Below are 22,976 nucleotides of genomic sequence, written 5' to 3'. Positions count from 1 at the left end.
AAAGCTCTGAATGAAAGAGATTGTCCATGAACAGGCTGGATACTTGTTATGTAAGCGGATGATATTTGATTTTTATTTTTTTTTAGTCTCTAATTTCTCTAACACCCTTTCCAAAAATAGTGCATCCATTTGCATACCTGCAGTGTGATAACAGTGCTGTGTGAAATAACACACTGAGCTGTGTTTACAGATGAGCCGCTCTCATTTGCTGCTGTGACAAGACGAAATCTGTCAACCCCTGGAAATGAGAGGAAGATAAGTGCAAATTCTATTGTCATTATTAACACTTTGCAGTAGATATTGCTTAGCTAAGAGTCACATTACCACACTCTCTGCATGTAAGGCAGCGCTTGTTTAAATAAAACTATAACCAATCTTTAATATTAAATATTTTTACTTGCCCTGTGCACATTGGTCTATATCACAGGTATATGCATGATCTGTGTTGTCTATGTTGACATATTGCATTAATACTAAATGATCATACATCTTTTGCATCTGTATTTACCCACTGATATACATTTGCTTAACGAATACAGACCAGAGGATGGAAAAAAGAGATTTTATTTCCATTTTTTAACCAAACATCAATATACAGCTACACATGATACGGTCTGTTTGACAGTGTCTATCTGACATTTGGAAATGCATTCAGCTGCAGCAACAACGTCACACTGTTCTCTGTCATTTAATTTAGATTTGAGCCATTCTGACATTTATCTGACAAAACATAACATGGATTTTGGAATTTTAAGCAATGTCAAGACATACTGTACGAAATCAGCCACCAGTGTCTCTGCTTTCCAGGGTGCGCAATGCCAGAAAATTACTTTGGGGACTGACAGCGTAAATAAAGGCTTCATTCTAAAAGGTTGAATAGAAAAATAGACATGAATCTGAACTTTATACTGTAGGTAACTCAACAGTGCATGCTCTAATGTGCTGATATTTGTTACTTAATAAAATGAGTAAGAGAAAGGAAATGGTCATGCTAACATATGCTTCAAGCTAACAGCTAAGCTAACATAATAATTTGTTAATATACAGTAACTACACAGTAGTTGGAAATGATAATGATATGTATAAAAATTCTCCCTCTGATTCGGTAACTAAGGGCCGCCCCTTCAGATATCAATTAGCCAATAGAAAAGCAGTTTCTCATCTCTCCACCTAATATTCACTTTCTTGTGTGACTCACCATTCTTGTATTAAGCATTCAAATGTTTATTTTTATTTTATGAACATGAGAACCTGCTCCTCTCAAGCCAACAATTGGAAACTCAAAATGTTTATTCTTTTCGTTTGGAGTTCCTAAATGTCCATACCCTCATTTTAACCTACAGTAACTGTGGGCACCTTCACTCTGGCTATAAGGAATATTAGGTGTTGTTCAATATTGACCGAACAGTCATAAGAAAAAAGAATGACTTCAAATATGAAATTCAGTGGCATTACCCTTTAAGACAGTAGGCTAGCAAATCCAATGTTAGAATTGACCGTTCGCTAAGCCAAGCCCTTCTTAGTTACCCTTGCTACGCCTGTCAAGCTTTACCATTCTCTTACAGTGATAGTGGTTGCAGATTTAACATAGAAATTTGCAGTAATTTTTGAAACAGTCTTTAATCTTCAATTCCACACAGGTGTGAACAAGAGCAGGCTTCTCATTTCTTGCTGACAACCATGGATTAGGTTGGCTGAAAGGATGACTCACGCCAGCAGATTTGATAGGTGTAGCTAATTTAAGATAATGCTAATGCTTGAACTCGTTGAGTCAACTGAGAAGTCTGTCTCCAGCTGACTTTATTGTTTAAATCTGACACATTTTAAAATGAGAGTTCTGTATGGGTCTTAAACATGTAGGCTACTTAATAGCTGCGAACATGAATAATGCTCAAGGACTGAGGCTAAAGCTACATGTCCCAGGCATAAGGTACAGGACCTGTAAATGAAGGAACACCATTGTTTGTGTATTTGAGTACACAGCTAGCCCCATAGTATAGCTACATAACCCTTGAAGGGTTTGGATGCTTAATATAGAAAAATTTAGCCTACTTAGAAAAGCAATACAGGTGTTAGATTTAGGCTAAGCTTTATTGTTCATATTTTGAAACAAAGTGCTTCACTTTCACAAGAGAAAATGATTTGAGGATATGAGGAAAATTCATGAGTTTGGCAAATGTAGTGGTGTCTAACACAAGTTTGGCTAGAGGTATTGTATGCTGGACATGCTAATGTTTGCAGCCTATGGTAGAGCAGATAAAGACAAAGTTTAATCAACTTCTCACACATTTGCTTGTTCTAGGTTTTTTGAAAGATGACAAAAAAAAAAAAAACACCACTCTCTAAACTCTTGAGACATAGAGTATCGCTCCTCAGAGACCGTTGTACACTGCTTCATTAGTGTGGGCTGGAGAAATCCAAAGCTTGACAGGCCTGCCAACGTGCCTAGTTTACTAAGCTGTTATTGGTCAGTTGCTGTTGCCGGGATGGGGTTTAGCGAAAGATCAATTGGCTGTTGTAGATGAGTATTTCCAATGGACATTCATCTTCAAAGTGTCCCACATGATTTAAATTATGGTAAAAAGACGACATACATACAGTAGCCTACAAATCTCATGTTAAGGATGTGGCATTTTCAACACATGACAATACACATCAATGAAAACATACTGTGACAATATACAACAACATATGATGCAACACATCCTTTAAAAAGTGTACTAGAATCACTTTAGTTTCTTGTGATATATTTGTGCTTTTATTGATGCTGATACTAATGGAAAATACCAAAAATAAATAAGGCCACATTTACTTCTTGCCATGTCTACAAAGCGTGCGTCACTGCACATTCAGGGTTATGACTTGTTCTAAAGAGACATAGGCATTTGGAATTCCTTTTTATCTTTTGTTAACCACCCTGAAATGATGACTCTATTTGCTCATGGCTCTTTTTCTATCCTCTGCTTGTTTACATTAAAAAGCTTGACATTCTTTCTGCTTCATATCTCAATTTCACTGAATTATTCATGTCTTACAAGAATGTGAGAAGCAATGCATTAGCTTTGGGAGGGGGGGGGGACAATACAAAGAGTCCAGCTTTGAGCGTTCCAAGTCCTAATGGAGGATGATTTAAATATACAGGATGCAAATAACAAACCTGTAATATTTAGGGCGCTGCTTTATTTAATGTATAATATACTGTACTGTCGCTCTTCTGAATGCAGATGCTGTTGATACAGTAAGAGTTTTGATACGACACTTTTCCAGAATCAGCTGTTTTATTAAGGTATTGGAAGATCATTAGTAAAAGGAGTACAAGCTGACTGAGAGTCCATGCTGTATCCATTCTGGATATCATAAACAAAACACAAGTTGTCTATTTATTCCTCAAGAGACAACCCTCTTGCCCCCCACCCTCATACAATAAATAACTATTTGTTCTGAAGTAAGATAGAGGTTAAAGACTGCCATGTGTGAAGCGATGCACGACAGCTGGTTTAGTCATAGACAGACTAGAATAAAATGTTCATCTTTGGAGACCATAACTGTTTGACTGAGTACAATATGTGTATACAGAGTGTGATTTGGCTATAGTGTTGCCTTCTGTTAAGCCTAACTCACTAAATAGCACACCATCCACAACAAAGTCCTTATATGTCTCCTTCACCTAAACCTAATCTTTGGCAGATGAATACAAAACCAGTCTACATAGTGTAATTAGGGGCTTGCCAAAATTAGGTTCACCATATAAAGTGCGTTATTTGACACAATAATTCTACATAGACTCTATTTTAATACCGTATTTGCCATAATTTTCAAGATTATACTGTTATTTTAGATATCTGTCTATATCTTTCTACACAGTTCACAGTTATCAATCTAAGGTACGCACAGTACATCCTCTTGATTTATATGTTTGACTGTACATTGTTTTCTTTTGTACATAAATTTGTGATTATATAATGAATATACTGCTGAAACAATGTGTAGACCCACTGGAAACTCTTCCTTCCTACAGTACATCAACTAACTAAAATCTCACCATTGTCCAAATCCTTCTTGTTCAACTGACACCTCTGCTACTATCTAATTTTACATGCAGAAGGAACAACAGTATTTGCCTTCTCCAGTGCTTGTGAACCATTTTTGAATGTTAGTGAGTGAGGCTGTCCAAAAAAGACATTGTAAATGGCAGGATATACCAGCATATCATGTTATAGGCAGTTAAATACTGAGGTCATTGGTCGGTATGACATCCTTTTTTTATGGGATCGAGCATTCTGCACTACATAGATAAAGCCCCAGTGGAAATCATCTAAAAGTTTGCACTAACTTTGATGTCACTTTACAGGATTTCAAACTCCAGAATTGCATGTCCAATGTGATTACACGTTGAGAAGTTATTGGCTTGTCTAAGACTATCGTGACAGCACTGCAGCAACACTTCTTTTTTAAAAATATTTTTCTCTCTCATTATAAAGGTGTTAACCTTGCATTATTTGTGTAGGCCTACATCATCGGGCCAAGAGCCACTAGTCATAAAAGAGGACTATAGGCTCTCACAGCCAAAAATATGATCTCTATATCTCTACATTTTGTGAGTGGAGCAGGTCACTCACTAATTATTATTGGGACTTTGGCTCATTCCTTGGGAATGTCCTTCTTTACCATATTTTGGATGTCCATGTGCAAAGAAAACTGCAACGGTACCAGGGCAGGATCCTACCGTTAAACAGTCCTGGATATTCACCAGGGAGAAAGCAGCATGAAACTTGTCACATGTAGCACACACTGTCTGCAGTGTCCTCATTGTTTGAAGTACTTGGACCATGCAGGTCCTTAAAAGGAAATCCTTCTCACTCCTCACTCTCCTCCTCATCCCCCTTGGTGCCTTTACTCCAGCGCTGGAAGCAATGAACAGTTGAAGCCAGGAAGAAGCTTGTCATGATGGCCACCACAGACACTGAGATGCCAGAGAAAATGATGATGAGCAGGTCTGTTAGAGTCAGGGTGGCCTGGCACTCACGGAAGCTGTCCTTAGAGAGCTGGGTCAGAGATACACGTCTGCCATCCATGGGGAGGGAGCACTCCATGCCTTCCACCCCTGCATTGAAAACAGGAAATAAGATTAGGCAGATTTACTAGGCTACTGAACTAGAGATGCAGTGTATACAATAACACAACCTTTATGAGCTTGGTGAGGGATACACAACAAGCACAGAGTACAGCTGTGTCTCAGTGCTGAGCGATATACAGCCCATACAAATGAGAGACCTCCCAAAGGATCTAAAATTTAAGGTGAGGCATATTTGAGAATTAGATCCATACAGTAGCTCACATAGCACACACGTGCTCAGCACATGCTTTTAGGTGTCCTGTTTGTACGCAAGACAGTGTTGAGTTGTAGAGCATCTGAATTCAACAGAGCAGTACAGTTCTTTCTGCTGATTTAATAACTGTAAGGACAATCAGAAGTCTTCACTTACGGGTTGAGGTTGCAGTGTTTATACAGTACACCCACCCACACCATGACTGCAGGTTCACTGTGGGAGCAAAGTCGAAATGCTAAGAAACTGTGAAGCACAGTGATACTACAGTCTACAGTTAACTATATACGTATCTACTATCTACTGTACAGAACATTTAAAGCGATTCCTTTGTGTTGGAGACTTTATTTGTCCTATTGTGGCTGGAGTGTAGTGTAAGCTGCTCTGGGTGGTAAGCCATGTCGTTGCCTCTTACATAAAGACACATTTTTCTGCATCCTTTGGACATTATTTTGAGAATGAAATAAACATTAATTTAAATCACCTTCATTTCAGCTGACAGCTCTGCACAAGGCAAACTTCTAAGAATATGCTTCCTAATTAAATATGACTCCTGGTTACATCTCAAAAATGTACTCATAAATCAGTAAAGGGCACCGTCTGAGACAGGGGCACCTTGACCAAACTCATCTCAAGATGAAAGCATGATAAATCAGAGAGTGCTGCTCTCTGTGTCTCTGTCACTTTCAATACTTTATTGTTCAGACATCATTTAAATGGAAAAGAACAGCGTCTGTGGCTCTCAAGGGCATAAGTCTTCCAGTGACTCTTCTTTTCCAACTCCTGATTACAAATGAGAATGACACCAGATCATTAGGGTCAGTTTAAACATGTATATGTTAAAGGCTGGCCACTGATACCACTGAAACTACAGTACAGGGTGTTCAGTTTCAAATGCTTACAGACTCATTTATTCAACTTGTTTTACCAACAACTTTGTTAACCTTTGAGTTTAATTTGATAAAAGTGCTAATTAGACACTTGCTGTTCCAGGCCAATGGGTGATACATATCTCATAACAGACATACTCTGCAAACACTTCAGAAGATAATATATACAGCCAGTAACTACCTTCCTATTGGCAATGCACTGTATGAAAAACTAGACATATTGATGTGAATGCTAGCTTATAGGTGGGTAGAGCTGAAGCCTTGCAATGTGGGTGGCTACTTTCTACTGATACTGCACATGCAAATGCACACACTTGGCAGTACATCAATTCTAGGTGTTTGCTAAACAGTCAGCACAATTTGCAGCATGCTTTGTTATAATACAAATTCAATTGCTTCTCCTGTGATTGGCTACAATTATGTTCATTCATTAGACTACCTTGATTCTGAGTTAATTTAGCATTTAATGTCTGACATTTAAATGTGTCATTAATTATTATAGCAAAGTGCATAAGTACAAAACTCAACTTAAAATGATCTAACAATCTAATAATGTCCTTTACTAGTCTGTTTATATGTAAAACCGTGTTGTACAGTAAAAAAAATAGCATTAAACAGCTTCAAAAGTGTTAAATGACAATGGAAAAAGAAATAATGGAAATTAGTGATGGCATGGAATTGGTTTTCATGCTCCTCCGATTAACTCTCTACACTATTAATTAGGTTTGTAACTAAACTCTTTAAGAGCTTGATAAAAACTTGACACTAATCCGTTAATACAAGATACAGATTCTCATATTTCTTTTAACATTCAATTAGTAGAGGTCACAAGACATACACACACATCAAAATGCCAGTAATAGGGCAACCATTACATTATAGTTCTGTTTTTTATATAATATGCATGTTTTTGTTGTTGTTTAAGAATTTCTGAAAAGATTATGCATATAAAATAACAACGGCCTGTGTGACCAAAAACAACAACCTGAGTATTTTCAATTGATGGATGTTTGGTACTGGTCATTGGGGGCATTGTACACATTTCCTTAAACTTAAATAAAAACAGTGTTTTCCATGATTTAAGATTAAAAACAAAACATTAATTCGCGTAAAAAAAAATGTTATTTAACTGCCAAATAATTTCACTAAAATATCTGGACACAGTAATTTTTAGCAAACATTACTCAACAGGAGTAAATTGTGCATGTATTTGAGTATAGCCCTATTGAGTGTTTACTGCACCAGAATTCTGTATGTGGAATTGAGTCACAGTACGGTACTCAGGTTCATCGTAATGAAGGAACATCTCACCCAGTGCAATGGTTTGGATCATTTATGTGTTTTTAGTAGTCTTTAGAGGAGATTAATGGCACAGATAAATAAGCTATATCAGGGGTGGGCTACACATGCATTGCTCCTTAGTAGGAAAAATGCATTATTTTTGCTCTTTTTTCAGAGGATTTGTTCACAATAAAAAAATAGAATATTACCAGCATTACCCTTTAAATGTTACTGTTCCTACATGAAAATGTCATCAAGCCCTGCTTTGGTAATTTTGTTTGGAAGTATAATTCACACCTCATTATTGGATGTAACTTGTTTAAGTCAAATTTGTCTTCTTTTTTTATAAATTGCCGGCACTTCTCTTATCACAGCATACACACAGGCCATAACCAGGCTTGCAAGAACCGTAGCACAAATGCATGTTGGACAAGCTCCACAGAAAACTCAAGTAGCCTTGAATCAGGAGCAGATGAAGTGAGTCAGAAGCAAACCCAGCAACAAGAATCAGGCTCCAAACTGATTAGGAGCCAATAACAACAATCCTGGTGGAGCCAAAAACAATGCGAGTTCCTGGCATGATTCATTCTAAGACATGTCTACCGTATGTTGAAGGAATCAGAGATCAAAACAAATTCAAAGCCTACTGCATGTGAAAAAAACTGCTTAGTCTGAGTAACATGCAAGTCTACGGAAGAGGCAATACCGACCTGCTGGCTTCTGGCTTTACAAGTAAGTGCATAATACATGTGGAGATGGTAAATCTCATCTTTGAGAGTTATAAACAAAAAATAAACATAAAAATGTTTTGTTTTGTTTTAAATATAATATTCTTAGAATTGTGTTGCACAACTATGTCATATGACTCACACTTGAAAAGCATCAGTTCAGTTTCCAAATTACACTTTGACTCAGCAGGATAGAGTTTTTTTACTGTACCATTCCCAGCTTCTCTCACAGCATTTTGTGAATGGCAGTGGTAGGATCTTGGATTATGTAAACATGCACTTTGTGGTTTGTCATAATATAAGTGTATAAGTGTATTGAAATTAGTAATAATTTCAAATTGTTGCAATATAAGGACGCCTTTGCTTTTGATTTTGTACAAAATCAATCACTTCCAATAAATGTCTGACTGTTAAATGATGAATCATAAGCAACAGAGAACAGAATAAAACTTTGGCATTCAGACAGAGGCAGACACAAACAGAATGCACTGACCTTGTTCTAATTAATTGTTCAACAGCAGTTTAAGTGAAAAACCCAAAATTCACCTTTAGTGTCATTGCCACACATCTTACTAAAGACAAAGAAATGTTTGAATAAATTTGGAAATCCAATATATTGAAGTGCCTGTCCTGTCTGTTTGTGCCAGAGATAAATGGATGATATTTATATTCATAGAGCACAAATTGCATGACAAAGTAACCCATCACCTCAGAGACTTGGCCTTTGCCTTTCAGACTGTTCTGTCTGGTGTTGCCTGTCCTAGATGTTTGATTAATAATATTTTAGACTGAAATTACCAGGTAAACACATGCCCCTGCAGAAGTTACAGGATTATTACATTTGTCGGTAAACAAACCAATGATGGACAGAGACACAAAGTTTGATTCTTTATATTGGTAATCTTAACATTTTTTATATTAGTCTAAATATGTGGGTGCACCATGCAATACCAAAACCTACATATCATCATATATCTGTCATTTGTTTTAATAAAAATGGGCATTGTATGTGCTCTTCAATAACATGCACAGGATTTGCAATAGTAGCTTTCCACTGGAGCCACACAGTTTCAGTTAAGAACTAAAATTACACAATAGGGCACACAGACTTATTACACTGTCTGACAAAAGGGATAATTACTGAACAGCTGTGGTATTTGGCCAAAGCTGGAATCTTCTGGAACAAACACGATAATTATAGTTTCTCAGTATTATAAGTTTGTCTGAGACAAAAAGTGCACATCTTTCACTGACAGAGGATGTCCAGACTCAGTGAATGTGACCTCAGATTAGATGTATAGGAAACTGAAACCTGAGTCTGCTTCCTTAATTTATTGACTGTGAGCTGATTTATGTCAAGCAAATATATAGCATACTACAGCTTAAAAACTCCAACAGCACCGAGAAAGCTTATGTCAAATTCACAATATGTTTGACACTTATCCACTTAGCAGAGAAAACTGTGAGAAAGTCAACAAACCAGTGGCAAAAGGACTGCAGTAAAAATAAGCTGATTAAATAGGAACTAATCACTTTTTACTGGTATCTGGTTTCACCACAGCAAATATGTCACACAATAAAAATAGCAAATGTATGCACAATTTACATTTACTTTGAAACTACAAGGCTATCAATGAGGGCATTACTACAGTATCATATAATATTGTGTGAAAGTCCTGTGTTTGTTTGCTTAGGGACACCTACAGTGTCATATTTAGAAGTGGAGGGCCACTGACCTAGTGGCATTGTTTGTTAAGTTGGAAGACCAAGCTGGACTCAGTATAAGCTATCTGGAAAGCAATGCATCAAGTGTGAGCTCTACCCATTGCTCTGATTACTCTCAAACCCCAATAGTCTGAAACGTGTCCCTTTGGGACTTAAACCAGCACCCTTTGGTACGAAGGCCCATTGCTCTGAAAATACCAAACACTTTAAAGTGTGGTTTTCACACCTAGGCAAGGCACAACATGACACTGTCACAGTATACTCTAGTGCAATCAAGTTAGCTATGATAAATATTCAATGTCAGACTTTCAAAATAAAGTGTTGAGAAATACTTCAGGTGATGGCTGCAGCTTGGTTAGATTTTGTCACCAAAAATACTTCTTAGATCATTTCATAGATCTTGGTTTGGTTTAAATAAAATCATCCCAAAGAGTGTAATACACACACTGGTCCACCATGTACTTTTCACGCCTAGACGAAGCAAAAGTGACACTCACACGGTGAAACTGCAGGGAGAATGTGTATTTTTGGAGCAATGTTCCTTTGGAGAATAGGCATTTGTCTTTGGGATAATGGGCTGGCAGACAAATGGGCTTTCAGTCCAAAGAGACATTATCCAGACTATTGGGGTTTCGGAATTATGGGTCGTTGAGACAATGGCATGGCACCATAAATGTAAGCTGACTGCCAAACAGTTGCTAATGTTAGCTTGCTAAAAGGTAAATTTCCTCAAACTGTTGATTCCAACTGTTTTGGAATTTTGTCAAGGCAACTACCTATTTCATTTGGAGGGGTTGCATGTCAGCTGCACCCAGTGTTTAATACTATGTATAACGAATATTATATTTGAATCTTCACATTGCCAGGTATTCACATCACCTGTTGTTTAACACAAGGCCAAGAGTTTACATTAAAACATTGGTGGAGACATAACCACAGAAAGACAGTTTACAATAGTCTCCAGTCTGATGGGGATGGGATAGAAACTAACTTTGTTTGGTGCTTATACCTATAACTTGATTTGGTACCAATTTTATTCAATGTAATGCTGTTTAGCAATTCTGTGTATGGAACTACAGTTGCAGACTGAAGTCTCTGTGATTTGATGGCCAAGGATTATAAGAATGGGTGAAATGCAGGTTAAACATGGGCTTGTGGGTTTTATGTAAGTCCAAATCTCTTCTCCAAAACCTATAATTAAAGCTGAGAATGTTAATTTAATTGACATCCCAACCCACCTACTGTGGCAGCAAAAACCTTGGTACATAAACAATAATTTACAATATAACAGAATAATTTAGTAAAAGAAAAATAAAAGAATTACATAATTCAGGATATTAAAGGACATTATAAAGTCCTCGCAAGTATCTCAATGGATGACATTAATCTAATAATCGATAGACCATTTTTAATAAAACCTACACGTACGGTGGGGTCAATATCAGCTTTATAAATGGGTAAGCTGATACAGTACAATTTCTGGAGTTCATAAATTATCCCAAACACCACTATGATTACAAAAAAGTGTGTCTGGAGTAGGCTGCCATACGATAATGTAACACAAATCATGCCATTACACTATCAGGTATGTCCGGCCACACAGCTATGTTACATTCCTGGCGCAGAGAGTTGATGGATTACATTTAGGATTACAGCCAGCCGAGGGGATAGGCTATCTGCTGTCTCAGTTGTGATTGATCTACCTAGCTGTGACAGACTGATATTGGAGGCTTGTGTTATCCTCCCTCCCTCAACACCACACTGTCTGTCCAGATTGATCTCTGCACCACTAGCAAAGGCAAAATCCCCACAATCTTACATCTGCAGACTCCTACAGGAGTTGGCATTCATGCTAAAGTCTTCACTCCCAAACCAGCAGTGTCTAGACAGTCCTCCTAAATAATCTGGTTGTGATAATAGCTCACAAAACTGTCCCCTCCCTACTTTATTAAATGAGATGGATCTTCCTCTTAAGTCCAATACTCAGTAGATGTAAAAAGAACCAGGCCAACATAATTACAGAGAGATTGAAGAATTATTTAGTTGCGATCAGAGGAAGAGCATAAGGGAAGTCTCAAGGAAAAATATGACAGATTCATACAAGAAGAGGCCAAGAGTGGGAGTTAGAGAGAAACAGAGTGGAGAATGTGTGTTATGAATGCACAAAATGACAAGCATTCATGTGACAGTGGGGCGAGGGTGAATCATTCAGGAGGGGATTCCTTCTGCGTGGAGACTCACTGACATCACTGCACCATGAGTATATTCAAAATATCTCATCACAAAAAGCACCGATTCGCACATAGAAATGTTATATTCCCCCAATATAAGAGTGGAAAAAGTGAGAATATAGTAGATGTCTTTTCACTTTTCCGTCATAATAAAAAGCAGTTTGTCTACGGTCACAATTCATTATAATTCTAAACAGTCATGCAGGCAATTCATGCTTCACACTCGACCGCACACAGGCAGACACAGGCAGAGAGGAAAGTATCCATCATGCACGACTCTGCACACTGCCAGTGAAATAATGCTTTCGGCTTTTCACCTTTTATTTCTGACACCGGCAGATTATCCCTTTCTGCTTCTGTACATGCAGCAGCTGATGTCATCCCACTGTGTAATTCTGTCCACCTTTTCACACTCTGCTCTCTCTTGCCAGCGCTCTCTGTCTCACACATCTCAACTTTAAATAAACATTAAATTAGGCCAAGATAAAAGAAGCTGTCAGCCTGTGTTAATGGAATAGATATTTTTTCATCACATAGTAAAGATAGCAAGTAGTGTCATGTGGGGCAGTATGGCATCATGTGTGTGCTTTGTAGCGCTGGTCAATGGCATCATATTTTTTAGACCTGCTTGTGCAGTGTGATAACAGGTCTCTGGGGAGAAACACGATAGGCTGCGAAGGAAAATTCAGACTTCGACCCTGTCACATGAACTGGTACTTTGTAGTGAAACTGTTCAGGTCATGTCTAGTGTTGATAGCAATGCCACGATGGGCTTCAGCCTCAATCTCTCATGGGAGTTGGCCAGCCCTGCCCTGTAGGCAGCTCTGGCTCCAATTACCCTGGCCAATGTGCCGTAGAACTGTGTCACTCTGAATTATATATGGTCTTTGTTCATCCTTAACCCAAGAGCACTGGAGACAGCAGTGGATCATGTTTACACTCATCCCTCCATTAAAACATTTATGAACCTGATTGGTGTCTAAAAAACCATAAATGGTAACAAAAAAAAGAAAAGCAGAAGAATGCAGACTGCTATAAGTGCGTCTGTCTGATCGCTTGCAGCTCAAAATGAATACTTAGCAACATGTAGGACACAAAACACAGCCATGTGGAAAGAGATCTGTTTTTTTATCTCCTAACCCCCCTTTAGAATTTTAAGCATCTTCCACCCACTCATCATGCTGACCTGCAGTAATCAAAGTTATGCAAACAGAAAAGTGTGCTGCTTTGTGAACTTGAAATCACAGGGGAAATCAAGATGTGGAAAATGGAATGGAAATTGGGTTTACAGCATGGGCTACGCAGCTGCTAGATTATGCAGGCCATCACAGAGGGAACCACGGATATGTCAGGATGACTTCCAAAATAGCAGTGAAGTTTTGTCATATTTTATTGACTTTTTCTAATTTACATGAAGTGCCATTTTTTACAATTTTCTGAAAGTCATGACTGCTTAATACTAATACGCATTGACGTTCAGTCAGTGAATCAAAACTCTGGCCTGTGATGTCATCAGTCTAATTAATGCTTCTGAGGAATCTGCAGGCACACCTCGTTTTAGCTGATTAGCTGATTCCCAACACCTATACTTTGTCCAGATTTTGTAAACCAAAATCTGGTTTACTTTGTCCAGAAGTAAAACCCAACGCTTGAAAGAGCAAAGATACCTCTATCATATACGCTAATATTATACTTTTCTTAATAAACCTGTCTTGCAGATAATATAGAGGAAATTAATGTAATATTTTTTGCTTACAGGAAATGATAAAAGATGTAGGCCAACTGACATCAGAAACTACTGGCATTTAATACTTTTACTTAGTATTTGTTTTCTATACTGTTTCTGGGGCCATTATTCACAACTTTTCTTTACTTTTTAACACTCAAAACTCAAGCAGATTATATACTGACAACTTTGAGTGCCAGTTTGAACACACCGTATGCTGAATAAGTATTATAATTAGTATATAGTGTAAAAAGCCACCACACATACATTTTAAATAGCAATTTTCTGAGTCTGTAACTGATTTGTTGTATGATAAAACAGACATGAGTATGCAACGCCTACACGGATGGAAAAAGCACACTGATGTACAATTTAAAAAGTAATTTCTGTCTCTGTAATTGATTTTCTCTATGATGAATGAGATATTAAGTGAAAACACCCACACTGATGATGGTTGTTTGAGTTGATAAATATTGAAAAGCTTATCAAATCAACCTCATTCACTAATGAGTGTCCATCTGTTATTGTGCAACCACTTCCAGCATAGCGTTCCAGGGAATAGGTCATCATATTTTTCCATGATCAAGAGCTCAGTCATTAGGATCGGCAGTATGACGCATGCATGTGTGAATTGCATGTTTGTAAATCCAACTCTCTATAATCCTCTCTGCTACTTTGTGTTTGTTCAACTGTAGTCTCTACAACATTACACAGTACACTGGTACACAGCAGTACTCAATGCAAGTTCATAGTAGTAGACTGTCTATGGGAAATATTTGTAAAAAAAAAAAAAAAAAGGTAGTTCAGGGATGTGGTTAGAACTTTCTTTTTAATAATCTGGTCTAAAACTCAGAAGGTTAGTATAAACTTCTTCTGGTTGTGACAGATTACACTTTTAAAATGGATTAACACGTTACAAATATAAGCTTAAAGACACATGTACTATATCCCACAGTAAGAAAAACTAAGTAAACTCTTCTGTAAATTATACTGCAAGGAAGAGGATATTTTCAGTTCAGTGAAACATCTTTTTGTCCTCTCTGATCTGTTACAGAACTAATCTGCATTGTCTTACATGAGAAGAGACCAATTATTGCTTTTGCTAAAATGTTATTTGTCATCCAATCTTCCAGCATTATTAGAATCAGAATCAGAATCAGAAATACTTTAGTGCTAATAAATATTAGCACTACAAAGTACATTCTAGACACCTTTTATTGGCCAAAGACAATGATAAAAAATAATACAAAACACTAAATGTAGACCACTTAAGATATCCCACACAAATAATCATGTATGTGTATGTGTTCTGTCCAAGTCGGTGGACTAGTCTCTGGGGTCATAAAGCAAACACTCACTGATGGAGATGTAAGAGCTGCATATGAGGTGAGATACGCATTACTAACTCAATTTGAGTGTGCATATGCACTGGGGCCAGTTGGCAGCCATGCCAGCAGCTTGGCCAGGTCTTTGGCTTCTTCTTTGTTGTTGATGTCTGCCTGGCCAGCACTACTAATGCAATTCATTAGGCCTTGCAGTTGACAACACTTAGAACTTGTGATTAATGCATTCGCAGCTTCCTACTAAGGGGAATAAGGTATTCTTGCCAGTTTATCAACTTTGCTTCCTCACAGGCCCAAACTTGTCTGTTTCTGGGGCAAATGCAGACAGACCGGAGAGAAAAGCAGAAGTATCAATAGCACGGTACACCATGGCCTGAATGTATATAAGTTTGCTTTTGTGAGTTGTCAGCAGTTTTCAAAAGCCAGACAGTTTTTAGGGGAGCTGAGCTAAAGCTTTTGCCTGCCAGATCCCAACTGGGATTCTGTAAGTAGAAAAATAATCTTTTGCATATATGGCATATTACAATATCCATATCAGAAGCTTTGATGTCGAACCACTTTTATGAGGTTAGGTTGGTTATCAGCTTTGCTTGAATTTTGGGTTTTATATCTTGTCCACAGTCATTTCTCACATCTATAAAACAAACATATCTTGAATCAGAATATTTGGGCCATTGCTATTCATCCTTTGTTTAAAAAAAAACAACCTCTTTGCTTCACAACCTTGAAACAGTGACAGAAATAAGTGTTCCAACACCTTATCTACACATCTTTATACATAACACCCTATACCTTAAACATTATGTACTGTGTTTGAAAAATGAATTATGTTTTATAAAATACACCTTGTACAGCCTCGGGCATATGTCACAACACTCCGAGCCAGTTCATATTAAATTCTCAGATTAAGACAAAATCGTGTAATGCGTGAAATCTACACTCTGATCTGAATATGATAACAGCACGAGTTACTAGTCATGTGTGGCTGATCTGTTTATTTTTGCCTCCTCAGCTCCCACGTGCTGGCTTGCACTTACGAGATAACTGCTGTCTGCGTCCTTCGTAAGGACATTAGTAGTAATATACATATGGCTGACCTTGAGTAAAACATTTATGGTTCCCTCAAAATAAAACATTATGATTTGTTGAGGAATAAATTACTTCTGACAGGTGTTATTGTAGATATCCCATACAGTCCACTTTATTAACACAGATTTGAACAATTGTGATGGTTTGTGTTTACAGAGGACGGATCTCGCAACTCCCTTGAATCCAGTAGATGTTTGATTACTGAGACCAATAAGCTCCTTGTAAGCAGATTTTCCTCACGGTAAAATGCCTTTAAAGGTTTGTGGTGATCCTGTGTCTTGTGATGTTCTTCGGATATGCAAGCACACATTCAATCACATCCTTGCACGCTCAAACACACCAAAACTTTAGCCCTGTTATCTAACTCAATTCTCCAGGCTGAATCACAGTGGTAGACAGACTCTTTAGTATGGGCCTTAAAATTCACATGGATAGAGTGATAAACACAGGAATCAAAAAAGGAGGTTGTTTTTTTTATTGGTGTTAATGGTACAAATCATTGATAATATTGCTGAATTATAATGTCCACCAAATGGCAAGTATTATATAAATAAGTATTATATAAATATAATCCGCAAATTGATCGATTTGACTACCACGCAGGATAGAGGTCATTGCTCAGTTTATAAGCATGTGGAACCAGAGAACCTGCAAGCAAAAAATCTTAGTACAAGTTGTCTTATTTCTTTTTCCACATTGGACAACACTGCATTTTGAGTAGGTGTCTTATTTTAAATATTTTAATTAATCAAAATTTCAAAACGAAGCATCCTTGTAGTTTTCACTTCAAAACAAGAGCGATTGTCTCATATTACATACTCAGTCTCACACATTATAGGCTATGGGAGTGGAAGAAGAAAGAGATAAAATTAGAACAAGGGAAAGGGAGGGGGTTCCCTCTCCTACAGGGAAAACATAAATAGACTGAAGCAGTGTTATGGCAATGGATTTGCAATGATACCGTTGTATGTTGTGCTCAGATAGGTTTTATTTGGGTCAAGCACATGGAAAGCAAATGGTTCTGAACCTGCCACTTACCGTTAGGAAGCTTGTGACTATTCTCCATCAGCCATGCAAACAGGTTGGCAAAGTTGCAGTTGCACACCCAGGGGTTGCCCTCTAGCCTCACCACCCGCAGGGAGGGCAACTGACTGAGTGCCCCCACCTTAAGGGTAGAAAGTGCATTACGTTCCAGTTCCAGTTCTCTCAGAGAGGTGAGGCCCAGGAAAGCCTCCTCATTCACCATGCTCAGATATGGGTTGTTGCCCAGGCGTAGTTTGATCAGGCTCCGGGACTCCCCAAATGTCCCCTTAGGGATTTCAGTCAGATTGTTGCTGCCCAGGTCCAGGAAGACCAGCCTGGAAGTGGTGCTGAGAGTCCCCGGTTCTATGTGGGAGAGGGAGTTGTTCCGGAGGTCCAGGTAAACCAAGTCACTGTACAGAACCAGGAAGTCTGAGGGGATGCGGGGTATACAGTTATCAGCCAGTAAAAGCCTGCGCACATCCAGGGGGATCTCATCGGGTAGACGGGTCAGCCCACGGCCGCTGCAGTCCACAGTGTGAGGATCTGGGCATAGGCAGGTTGCTGGGCAGTTTTCCCCCCGGGTCCATAAGACAGAGGGCAGCAAGATGAGGATAAGTTGGAGCCAGCAGACACATGGCAACATGGTCAAGAGGGTGAAATGAATTATGGGGGAAAGAGGCTCGGGGTAAGGGCGAATAGGAGAGGGTGGGTGGGGGTAGAGAACAAGAGGGTGAGGGTCAGAGGGCAGGAGATCAGGACAAGGGAGGGAAAGGGGAAAGTGAAAGGGGGTGAATGGGGATCAATCCTCGTGAAGGAACATCCTGTCGTTGTAGAGATGGAAATCTGGAAGGGCTCAGGAATTGTGAGGTGGCAGAGGAGCGGCAAAAACAGTTTTCCAGTAGATCATGTAGCAAGCTGCTTGCATAGAACAACAGACTGCCTGCTTTGTAGGAGCAAAGAGAGGGAGATAGTAAGCAGTAGGGAGCGGGAGAGCAAGAAAGACGGAGCTTAACAGAGAGGGGAGGGTAGCTTAAGAGAGGTAAATAGACACGAGCGAGCTGGGAGTGATGAGAAGCCGGGGGCACAGACAAGGGAGAGGGGGGTTGAGGAGGGGGCTCTGTCCGCCACGCTACCCCACAGTTGATCTGGCGGCGGTGACAGACAAAGACAATAAGGTCTCTGACACAAAAGGATATATGAAGCTGTGATTCAAGCATGACAAGCAAAGAGTAACATAATTGCATCCCTCCATTAGTCCCAGGTCTCCGTGTAGAAAAGCCTGACGGTGTGAAACAAGAGAGAGAGAGGCTCACGGTACATCGCTCAAGTGTGTTGTAAGGCTGTCCCCCCTTATTATTCCCTCTCTATCTCCCAATGCCCTGCAACATCAACAACGCTGTGTTGCTGTGCAGAGAGAATCCGAATGTCCAGGCAGGAGCCTCATGCATGTAGATCGCAGTGCTGCTGAGCTGCACACAGCCATGCCAATCCAATGTCTGCCTCTGAATCTACCACAGTTTATCTCATGCCCTCTCCCCTCTCCTTATTTCCAGGGAGGCGTGCCTGAACCACGCTGTCAACATGTGATGTCACTTCCTATAGTGAGAAGAAATGACGATGAGTATCTGAAAACACAGAAGACATTTATGATGCTGTTTATTATTGCTGATTATTTTAAATGTATTTTATTATATATATATATAATACATATATATATTACATTCTGCTGCATGTCCTTAAACAAAATATGAACAATAATTTATTTTTTAGGAAAATGTACATTCTCATTTCCTTCCATATATTTATATCTAATCTTTTCACCTGCTTTGTAATCCTTTGTGCTTCAACAGTAAGCCTGGTTTGACCGTTTTAAAGACTGTTAAACTGGTTAAACACAGACTGACCTTTTGGAGAATTTCATTAACTGTGTCTACAAATGTAAAACTGTGACCTCTTAAAATATACAGCATTAGCCTTTATCCATTTTTACTTCCTTATTCTGTGCCTGCTATTCCAGCATTAGCACACATTTTGGGGAAAGGTAAAAATGCCAGAGCAGATCACCTGTCAGCTTGAAAAATGATCTTAATTGATTTGCCTTTGCCTTTTATGTATTTTTATGACCTCAATATGGATAGTAAAACAGAGCTGCCATCATTCTTAAACCATAATGGAGAGAAGACGATTAATTCAGAATGTGTATTGAATTTCCCAAATGGGATTTGCTTCAACAGGTAAATGCAATTAGACCAAGGTTGTTGCAGGGGGACGTGAAGACAAGGGTAGCGTGAAATTTCCAAGGAAGTAGAGCTGTCATGGATGGTAATTATGTATTTCCAAGCAGACAACATATTCACAATGCAAATGTAATGCATTATTAAGTTTACACACATATTCACAAGTGCAAGCACATGGATGAACCATATACACGCCTCATAACAACCTGGCAATAACATCTAACTCACTTCATCACAGGTAATCTAATAATACCAGTCCTTGCCTGAGGCATCCACTGAAGTCAGATGAGTCTGCAGCTTCATCAGTGATGTTGACTTTGTGCCACAGGGAAGAGAGCAGCTCTTTCATCAGAAAAGGAGATTTTGATCATAGTCAGCATATATTAGCTGAAAAAACACTAAATGCTGCGGTAGCTTCAACTGTTTCCTGCAAACACATTTCAACTTTACATCTTACTATGATAATTCGATTGTGTGGTGCTACTATTTAACATATAATGCTTAAATATCTTATCATGGACAGCTTTGATGTTAGTATAAAAAAAATATGCTTTTCATGCAATTTCTTACAGACAAAGGCAGTGATGCAACTGATCTCTAGAGAACTTTTTCTGATGTGCTACTGTCAAGGACAGCCTCTTACAGTATAAAACAGAAAAGAATTCATAATTGTTACAGCCCACTTGAATTTCTCCCTGTCCTCACATCACTGCTGCTGCTTCATCTCTGTCTTTTTAGTTCATAGATGGATATGTTATATGCAAGATATATAGCATTATTTGTATTTATTTATTTATTATGCGCTGTTTAGTATCAACACATAGCATTTACAAGAGGCATAAACATTTAATAAATGGCTTACGATGGATACCAGATTTATGATCCAGTATTACACCCCTGTAGGATGAAATTATCATCCTGCATCCTACTGCAACTGAGGCATGCTAAGATGTGAGCAAAAATGTATATGTAACTAAATAACAATGTAGATAATTTTTTGATTGCTGAATGAAATAAGGGACATGAAGGTGGGCATGCAACATGTGCAATTGTGAGATCCATTTGTTCAGGTCCTGTAGCCACTGTAGATCTTGCTAAGTGACTAATGCTTGAACTAATATTAGTCATTCAGTCGTAGTAGAGGTTGTTGTTTTCATTGTTATATTTTTACCTTGCAGCTGCAAGGGCCTGCAGTAAGTACAGGAAAATCTTTTCTTGGAAAAAGGTACATGTTAAACAAAACATTTCCTCTGCCCTTTCTCTGTCAGCTTATTACATGCAGCGCAGCTCAGATGAAATGGACTTAGAGATACTTAAAATGGAGATAACTCACATTGAAATGCAATTAGAGCACTGCCACTGGCGGATATAATGGCCACTCTGTTGCTGAGGGTAGTCATGCAGATGTCCAATCCCAAACTGTTATCCCGAAAGTCTCTTAACAGCAATTTGTCAGTGCAAAAAGCCTTGAAAATGTGTTTGTATGGGGGTATTAGACCTTTTAGTCTGCTGGCTAGTTTGTCATCCAGGTATATTAGAGCTGCAATCACAATCACTTATCAGGCTCAGTGTATAGGATTTAGTGGCATCTAGCGGTGTAGTTGCAGATTGCAACCCCCTGCCCCTATGTAGAGCCAGTGTTTGTTTTGTCCCTTCTGAGCTACTGTAGAAACAGGGCAGTTTAACATTGACTCCGTGGAAGGTGACCAGCGGTGTCTGTAAATAAAAACGGCTCATTATAAGGTGACAAAAACATAACCATTCTTATTTTCAGGTGATAATGAAATCGTAGCTGTGAATATTATATTTCATTTCTCCAAATTGATCCTCCTAAATGTTACCCACTGGTCCTTAATATTGCAATATTGATGCAACTATTTTACCTTAAAATAGTAATTTTGTTACACTGACTTGTAATGATGAGAATGGTGCCTATGTCATTCCCACTCTGCGCCTTGTACGAACAGGACAGGTTGCCAGGTTGGAGAAGTGTGTAACACTTTATGGCACTACATCACACATTATCAACTGGAAACTTGATCATATATTATTTTCTGGTTTATCTCTGGTTTCCTCCCGCTGCTCTGCCTCAACCCTTGGTGATTTATTGAGTTTCCTGATAGAAGCTTTACTTAAAATGAGTTAACTGCTAACTGTTGCTAACTGTAACTTAGCTGCCATCAAATAGTTAGCTCAGTTGGTTCTGCTGCCAGGACTGGGAGCTCAAAGCAAAGCAAAGCTTAAAGGGGGAGTGTTTGTGTTTACACCAGTAAGCACAGTAAATCTCGTTGCCGTGAGTTTGGAAAATAAAAGTCTGCAAGACAAATGCCTGAGCTGGCCTTCTTGCTGTTGGACTAGGAAGTAATATTAGCCTTGCTATGGCTTGTGTTGCTGCACTTGCTCAATGTTTGGCTGTGTTAGCAAAGTTGTCAGCTCACTAGTTGATCACAAGTAATGTAATAAAAACAAATAATAATGATAACAATAATAAACTTTATTTATATAGCACTTTTGGTAACAATGTTACAAAGTGCTTTACAAAAAAAAAAATAATAATATGTAAGCAAGGCAGATAAAATGAATATAAGGAACATGAGCACTGAAATAATAAAACAATAAAATGAATAACAAATGTATGTGTACAGCTAACCATATTTACGACATGATGTATAAGTGAATTGCACTCCAAGACTGGGGGACCATACAATGACCAGGTCTTGTATACATTTTCCTTTAAGTTTAGCTATGATGAATCAAATTTTTTTGGCACTGCTTGTACCTAATTACCATCAGTCATGTAGGCTATTTGTGCAACATTAATGGTGATTGATGAGTCAAAATGCACAAATAAAAAAATGTTTTTAGCTGTGACTGTGAGGGTTAATCCTGTTTCTATTTATCACCAACCATACATTACTTTTTGTCAGCAGTAACTTTCCAGTTTTGGAAAGGTAGCAGGGATTCCAGCACGGATTAAAAAAGCCACAGGTATGTCCTAGGCACAAACACACTGGAACAATTTTACAAGCAATTTATAATAAAACTAACTGTTGTTTATGTTGACCTAACTTTAGCAGATGTGTTTTCTTGTTGGAAATGCGATCAGGATGGGGATGTTGCTGTCACGATCGGCTTTGGCAGGCAGCTGATGTCTCTTCTTCCTGGTACTGCATACCAGCACTGAATCTTTTAGTGCTACGGACTAACAGTCCCCACCAGCCTTCTTTTACGACTGCCTCTAGCACAAATCAAGTGGTTGGTTGTGCATTAAAAACTGTGATCTGCTGTCCCAAAACTCTTAGGGAACATCCTTCACAAAATCGGGGGGGGGGGTTGTTGGTGATTAGATGGCAGGCATTCTTAAAGACCTATGCTT

At 38.6% G+C, this 22,976-nt stretch overlaps 1 protein-coding gene across 1 annotated transcript; it reads right to left on the bottom strand.

Moving 5' to 3' along the window:
• Window positions 1-548: 548 nt before the first annotated feature.
• On the bottom strand, window positions 549-18,887 carry lrrc38b (leucine rich repeat containing 38b). Its single transcript, XM_035662639.1, has 2 exons — window positions 17,379-18,887; window positions 549-5,104 (listed from the first exon to the last, which is right to left on the bottom strand). Exons 1-2 carry the CDS (start codon window positions 18,004-18,006, stop codon window positions 4,857-4,859), a joined length of 876 nt encoding a protein of 291 aa, XP_035518532.1. The 5' UTR covers window positions 18,007-18,887; the 3' UTR covers window positions 549-4,856.
• Between the last annotated feature and the right edge of the window lie 4,089 nt (window positions 18,888-22,976).

The sequence above is a fragment of the Morone saxatilis genome, unplaced genomic scaffold, assembly GCF_004916995.1.
Source record: "Morone saxatilis isolate NCDOM2014 unplaced genomic scaffold, NCSU_SB_2.0 Contig18, whole genome shotgun sequence".
Lineage (NCBI taxonomy): Eukaryota > Metazoa > Chordata > Actinopteri > Moronidae > Morone > Morone saxatilis.
This window is presented reverse-complemented; position numbering and strand designations above follow the sequence as displayed.

Bases quoted from the DNA above. Each gene is read 5' to 3' on its own strand.
- lrrc38b (XM_035662639.1), bottom strand. From the start codon at position 18,006: ATGTTGCCATGTGTCTGCTGGCTCCAACTTATCCTCATCTTGCTGCCC. The intron at 5,105-17,378 runs GTAAGTGGCAGG...TTTTCAATGCAG, and splicing joins TAGTCACAAGCTTCCTAACG to GGGTGGAAGGCATGGAGTGC.